The following is an 8,204-nucleotide window of genomic DNA, read 5'->3' on the forward strand; positions in this document are numbered from 1 at the left end:
TATTTATAAATTTTACACGCCAATAAAAATGATGCACGTGACAATCAATTGTTAATTAATGTAAGGGAAAATAAGTTTTTTGGTCCAATAACTTGTCCATGTTTTGGTTTGGTTTATTAACTTTTCCGATGTGGGTTTTGGTACACTAACTTTGCATTTGCAGTATTTTTTGATCCAATTGCATACGTGTCAATTTCTGATTGATCCATGACTGATGATGTGGACCAATTATAAGCTGACACGTATGCAGTTGGACCAAAAACACTGAAAATGTAAAGTTAGTGTACCAAAACCCACATCAGAAAAGTTAATGGACCAAAACCCAAAGAGGGTATAGTTGTTGGACCGAAAAACTTATTTTTCCTTAATGTAATTGAAAATGTTGCAAGAAATGTTAAAATGTAGAGAAGATTATTCCTTTTATTCTAGTCACCCACTTAAAACATGAGAAAATAATTCGATTATTTTAGTCAAATTATTGATGTGTCACTGGAAAATGCTGCAACATAAATTAATGATCATCACATGGTCATCAGGCTGAGGCAAGAGCTCATTTTCACCAGCCACAAGAACATAGATGGGAGATCAGGAGCACAAGTGTATATAATTAAATCAACAATCATAAGACACGCCAACAGGGACGAAAGCCTAAAGCATATTTTATAAAACATCTTTATAAAATAAGTTCTTATAATAAGTTGTAAATATCTTTATAAAATAATATCAATAAACTTGTGATAAGTAAATCGTGTTATTTATAAGTAATTATCATATCTTATTTGATATAAAAATAATTAAATTAATCAATATAATAATTTCCATATTTGATATCACTCCGTTGACTCTATAATAGGGATATTTAATTACAAATAAATTAGTCAAATAAAATAACTATATGAATGAGGAAAAATGTAGTAGTTTGATTCCTGATTAAGTTAATTAAACTGCCTAAACATGTTTAATTGGTCAAAAAAAATGCTAACTTGTCAAGTTGTCATGTCAATAATTAGACCAAAACAACCAATAATTAAAATTTAATGTATCAAAAACAAACTTTGAAAAGTTAATGGATCAAAACCAAAAAATGTACAGGTTAATGGGAAAAAAAATCATTTTCCCAATTGAAAAAGGTAAGGAATTTTCAATTTGAAAGTAAGTAATATAAGACCGTAGCATCATCCGATCCCAATTATTATATGATTGTGTCATTAAGTCGAATAAAAAAGTGCATGCATGTATAACTATGTGTGTAAGGTATCTCTAACACACTTTTAACAGAGTTTTTTAAAAAGAAATTTGAGATAGTTTTGTAATTTTAAAAGTAATGTGTCTAACTTTGATTCATTGGACATATGACATAACTAAAAAAATAGATGTTTCGCGTTTCATTTAATGAATAGATTTGTATCAAGCTGTATCCCTAGCTCCCTATTATATATTTTAGTACATTATCGAAACATTATTGCAGAAAATAGCCCACAAAATTAATTAATTCCACCCAACGGACCAATTAATGTTTGCTTCGGAAGGCGTACGAACCTTTGTATTCCACGAACAGTTTATCTAATATATTTCCATTATTACTTACTTTACCCACGGTTAAAAAAAAAAAAAAAAGAAGAGATCGAGAAGGTAAATAAAGAGAAGAAGCGTTGAATGTGCCATCTATATAATTAAGACACTAGAAACGAGGATCCTTCTACTTACAGAAGTTTCATTTTCAGGGTTTCTTCAAAAAGAAGAAGATTAATATATATTATATATCAGATGGGGAGAGGGAAAGTTGTATTGGAGAGAATAAGCAACAAGGTGAATAGACAAGTTACTTTTGGTAAAAGAAAGAAGGGTTTGTTGAAGAAAGCTTCCGAGTTGTCTGTGTTGTGTGATGCAGAGGTTGCTCTCATCATCTTCTCCAGTGAGGGCAAGCCTTTTCACTTCGGGAGTGTTGGGTATATATATACTATATTTATATAACGTCCAATATTATCGAATTTAATTATTATATACAAATATATGTGCGTGTTTGTTTGTTTGTTTGTTTTTTATTTTAGATACAATATTTGGAGTACTTGAGGGGATATAAACTTATAATGCTCAAGAAGTGAAAAACGATTTCGGAAAAAAGTACGAAATGATCTATGGGTCAGTTTTTGTGTCATGGGCGAGGGGTCCATTCCATTTGAAAGTTTTAGATTTAGATTCAAGAAAAGAAGCTGATTCATTATCATAAGTTTTTTTTTTTCCCCCATATTTTCAGCGATAATGTGTTATGTGCTAGCCATATGCACCGATATGCATAAGCGCATTTATATAAACGTAGGTGCATGCGCAAATCTATTTCTTAGTTTGTTTTTGCAGGTGAATATGTTTTCGTTTTATATGTCGAATATATTGTAAAGTACTCCTCCAAGCTTTTTTTATGTGTTGGAGACAATGAAATATAGAGATATCACGTGTGCCCAACAAGTATGCTCAATTCCGTGTCCACAATGTACAATAAGTGATTTGATCAGTACAATAAGTGGTTGACTTGTACATGGTGGACACGGAGTTGGGCATAGTTGTTGGGCAGCATAACAAAACTCATATATATATATATATATGGACTAGTACTTTTGGGTTTTTATTTATTAATGCATGTTGTTCCTTCCTTGTACCAGAACAAAGAATACCATAGAAAGGTACAGGCAGTTTCATTCCAACAATCCAATTGAAGGAGAAGATGGTGAACATGAAAGCCAGGTTTCATTTAAACTAATTTTAATATAATATAATATAATATGATTTATTTATGTATAGGCCGGTATGCATTTATACCATAGAAGCCACGTCTGCTCCTTGAACATGATCCCTTCAAGGGCCAACATATCCATTACACAAATCACATCACAATCGCATTAATACAAATTGTCGCACCAAATTATAATGAATATCTTGGTACATGGTTCGCCCCGTCACATAAAATGGATGGATTACCAAAATTAATGATCAGCTATATGCGTAATTAATGAGATATTGTTGACGTGACAAATCATATATAAAACATTAGATTTATCATTGGAGTAATACCCGTAAGATATAGTAGGTTGAAATAAACCATCATTTGATTCATGTAATTGCACCATGAAATCTGATCTTAAATTGTACGTGCATGCGTACGTTTATGCAAAGTGCAGTCTACTTACCAAGCCGTGACGAAGTTAAACGCCAAGTATCAATCCCTTCAACTTCTAAATAGGTCAGTATCTTAATTTTAATTTTTCAGTACTCTACATATATATATAGCTAGCTACTTCTGTACGTTGTCTTAATTTTCAAGATCGAATGTCTAACAAATTATATTGCCCGCAATTTATTTATGTAAGGCACTTACATGGAGAAGATCTAGGATCCGTCAGTTTGAAGAAATTGCGAAACCTTGAGAAGCAAATCGAGGGAGCCCTAGCAAAAGCCAGGAAATGTAAGGTACGAATTAATTTAATTAGTGCTCATATATCGTTTTGGAAGAATATATAATTGGAAATAACCTTTGGGAAGTACAATTTTTTTTTTTAAAAAAAATAATAAATAAAAATGTCACGATAAGTAGAATTTTTTTACATGTAATTGAGTTCTAAAAAAATTGAAGAATTTTGTCAAAATTATTATTAGAATGTCATTTGTGCCATTAATTATCTCCTATTTATATTATGATGTAACATGATATTTAGGATGGGCATGAGTATGGGTTCGAGTACGACTATTAAATTTTGGATCCTTGTGGAAAAGTGTTAGGTAACGAGTTTTATTGACTCGATCCGTTAGGGTTCTAATATTAATATATACATGTGCGTGCGTATATATATAATATATATTTAAGTATTGTATTTTTGTGTTTTTATATTATATTTGTAAAGACCAGAACGATGAGAATAGTGAATAGTCAATATATTTTTAATTCTAGTTTTACGAGCTATATTATTTAAACAAGTTTAATCATGCAACATTTGACGATGTTGAGTAATTAATTTGATCGAGTTGATTTTGTAATAAGAGCCTTCACTTGAACTACTTTATATACTTTTCTTTTGTTATGATTATATTATATAATTGAAAATTAGATATGTAAAAATATTATATAAATATGATTGTTTGACGGGTTTAATACGTCAACCCTTTAAACTTCAAGTATCGGTCAGGTTAAGTATATATTTATGTTTTGACGAGATGGGACATGTATGAGTCCTTCAAAATTTTAATGAATTGGGTCTCGGATCCTACTGGACTTGACTTATCGTCGTCCCTAAATATAATTTAAAAAACTTGAGAATTTTCTAAATATTCATATAAAAATGAATCTATGACTCATATATATACATATACACATATATATATATAATATAAGTTCATATTCATGCCATTCATTTATAACGTTGTATTGTTTGCCAAATGAAAATTCTATAAATGCAGACGAAGAAGATGCTGGAACGGGTGGAAGCTTTGAGAAAACTGGTAACACATACATACATTCACACATAGAGACGTCAAAATGGGCTAACGGGATGTGTCAGCCCACCTTTTTGGTAGGTTGAAAAACCACCACCAATTAAGTGTAGGTCGACCCGAAAAACCTAGCCAAATTATGTGTAATTTGACGGGTTGGACTGGCCAGCCACAACCCACCGTCATGCGGAGCGGAATGCGCGGAGCCTTCATTTCGACGATTGAGAAATTTGCAACCCAAAACGTTATCTATTCCTTCATTTTGACGATTGAGAAATTTGCAACCCAAAACGTTATCTATTCATGGGTTGAGTAGATGTTACCCGCAGTGTAGTGCCATGCGGGTAACGTGGCGGCTCATGATAGGTTAAAATCAATGGGTCCCACATGGGACCCACTAATTTTGATCAATTATGGAGTTACACATCATCCGCAAGGTAACGCCATGCGAGCGACATGTACTAAACCCTATTAATGTATATGGTGGGGCCTGCTCGACCGATCGATCTAGACCATCATGACGTCATTCGATCCTACAAAGGGATATTACCCCTCTGCAGGATGTAAGACTCTTATTGGGCAAAAATAGTGTGGGACCCATATGATTGATGCGGGTCCCACATGATATGGAGATGTGGCCAATTTATGGCCACACAACTACAGTGGGGTAATCGAAGAACCCTGTGTTCACATACTTTTGTATTATATTATATATGATTTATTCTTCTCATTGTTTTGTTTTTACTGTGTTATCAGGACAGTGAACTTGAGCAAGAAAATAAGGAGCTTAAAGAGAAGGTTATCTATAAATTTTGATTTGATTTTTCATCACTTTAATTTTCCAGTTTCAAAATTGAACTATTTTCCACAGTTATATTTAATTTGTTGAACCATATTAAGCTGATGAATGACGCTTGTTGTTTTATTTTATTGGGAAACAGACTTAATATATATCCCATCAAACATCTAAAAAAACCCAAACAATATTCACAGTTTTTCATACCCAAAAGATCAAATTATGACATGGTATGGTTTTTGTACCCAAATGATCTTGATTAAATTTATTTATGTATTAACTTATTTAAAAAACCTATTAATTAACTCAGTGTTATAATATAAAATTTGAAAATTATACATGGGATGATTCCATCGAGCGAAGATATTTATGGATACCTAAAATTTCTGTAAAGTTTTAGAGAAATTTTCCCTATGTTATTTCAAGGACACCAAGAAAGTAGAATAATTATAAGTTTTTTATTTGAAATGCCAGATTGAGAAAGAAATGCAACTGAAGGAAGGAAATTCTGGTCGTTGAGGCTCATAACTCATTCTGATGAGCCACACAAATCACGGCGAAATTGGTAAATTTCCGCCTTTAATAATTTTGGGATTTGAGGATATTTTGGTGGTCTTTTTATTTTTTCAATTTTTTTATTACTAATATTTGAATGAATTTTCTAGACGAGAATTGATAGGATATTTTTGTTATGAAATTTATTTAATGCAGGTCTATAGTTAATTTCCACCACCAAACATGTATGAAATATATCATTCAGGGCAAAAACTCCCATGAGACGGTCTCAAGGGTCATTTTTATGAAACGGATCTCTTATATGGGTTATCCATTAAATAGTATTACAATTTATGTTAAAAGTATTACTTATTATTATAAATATGGATTGGGTTGACCCGTTTTACGGATGAAACTGTCTCACATGAGTATTACTCATCATTCAGATCACTTTCTAATTAATTAGAACCTCTCCATATAAATTATTATAATGGGTCCCTAACATTTTTATTGGAAAATTTTATGTATTTTATATTAGAGGTGGTAAAAATTCCCGAAATCCCGACCCTTCCCGAATCTCATCCCATTCCCATCCCGAAATAATCCCAACCCGAAATTTTTCCAACCCGAACTTTCGGGATTTTTTCCATTCCGATTAATATCGGGAGCGAGATCGGGAATAAAACCTTATCCCGACGGGATTCCCGACCCATCTCGAAATAATATAATAATATATTTTATTAATAACTTTATTAATATAATAAACTAAATATTATTAGGTTTCAACTCATATAACACTTAATTGTGGACTTAATTCGCATAATTTTTATTGTTGGGACGATCAAATTGTAAAATCACGAAATGCCATTTTATTTTTGTGTATTTTTTTAAAAAATTAAATTAATAATTTAATTAATTCATATTTATAATTATCTAATTATAACAAATATGTAGAACAAGACTCAAGAGATTAATTTGACAATCTATTTAACAAAATTTATTTAGTAATTGTATCCGAACATTTTATTAATAATTATCCGATACATTTTTTCTCTTAACAAAATTTTGAAACATTATCCGAAATATTTTAATATTATATGTTTTAAGTTGAATATTTATTTTATTTATAAATATAAATTTCTAAATAGTATATAAAATTATCACTTTTTTTTTTTATTTTTTGAACGAAATCTTGAACATGAAAAAAAATTCGAGATTTTCTTTCCCTACTCGATGGGATCCCGAATAGTCGGGGTCCCGAAATGTTTCGGGTACGGGATCGGGACAAAAAAAAGTTTCCCAATCGGGACGGAAGTTGGGTAGGGATTTACGGGACGGTCCCGACCTTATTTCACCCCGGTTTTATATGGGTACCTAACATTTTGATTGGAAAATTTTTTGGAAATACAAATTTATGCTTTCAGCTCCCAGATAAGAAATCCTTCACCGATCGAGCTGCATTAGGAAAATTTTTAATCTACATAATTTACATGTTGTTAGTTATGTAAGTAGTGTTTGTAAAACTTCAATGAAGCTCTCTCAAACTTTTTCATCCACAAAATTTGAAAATTTTGTGGTGGAAAAGCCGAAGAACAATTCGAAATATTACCTTATTTGACGAGCTTCTGAAGAGAAACTAAATTTTTTTTTATAAGTTTTATTTAATTAGTATCGACGAATGAAATCGATTATATTTGAAGGTAATTATTTAATATGTGAAATTAACAGGTATGGATTTGGTTTAGAATTTGGATGCAAATGAATGGAGAGATCTACAGAGACGAAGAGAAACAGAAGAAGGAAGAGCGATATTAATTTCTTCACCTGTCATCTCTCTTTATTGGAAATAAAAATGACATCTCCAAATAAAATATTCAGACTTCATTGCTAATTTAATTTCTTACAAACATTTTCTTCGATTTTTCCAACATTATTTCTGGGCTTTTGGATTTTCAATTAACATCGTACTTCTGTTTCATATGACACACCCTCTTTGGGCCAACACTGGGCTTATGAACAGTAGTTAATTCCCAGGCCTATTAGTTATTAACTTATTATAGTTATCTATTTATAAGATTTTAAAAAGTCCACTAAAAATTATGATGTGAAATCAAATACGAGAATGAGGTATTATGTTATTTCCATGTTACAATTTGACGGCTAAAATTGATGTTCCCATACGGTTATTTTTTTAGACAAAAACTCATATGACGGTCTCACGGGTTAATTTTGTGAAACATATATTTTATTTGGGTCACTTATAAAATATATTACTTTTTATCTAAAAGTATTACTTCTTATTGTAAATATGGGTAGACTTGACTCAAAAAAAATATGGGTAGACTTGACCCGTCTCATGAATAATAATCCGCGAGACCGTTTCATAAGAGGACTTATTCATTTTATTCTTATGATTTAATCAAGTTTGTCA

At 31.2% G+C, this 8,204-nt stretch overlaps 1 protein-coding gene across 1 annotated transcript; it reads left to right on the top strand.

The window, feature by feature from the left end:
• Window positions 1-1,767: 1,767 nt before the first annotated feature.
• Window positions 1,768-4,197, top strand: LOC140872213 (agamous-like MADS-box protein MADS3). The gene is made up of 4 exons (XM_073275009.1): window positions 1,768-1,949; window positions 2,661-2,742; window positions 3,177-3,238; window positions 3,366-4,197. Exons 1-4 carry the CDS (start codon window positions 1,768-1,770, stop codon window positions 3,514-3,516), a joined length of 477 nt encoding a protein of 158 aa, XP_073131110.1. The 3' UTR covers window positions 3,517-4,197.
• Window positions 4,198-8,204: the final 4,007 nt, after the last annotated feature.

The sequence above is a fragment of the Henckelia pumila genome, unplaced genomic scaffold (genome assembly GCF_033568475.1).
Source record: "Henckelia pumila isolate YLH828 unplaced genomic scaffold, ASM3356847v2 CTG_461:::fragment_3, whole genome shotgun sequence".
Classification (NCBI taxonomy): Eukaryota; Viridiplantae; Streptophyta; class Magnoliopsida; order Lamiales; family Gesneriaceae; genus Henckelia; species Henckelia pumila.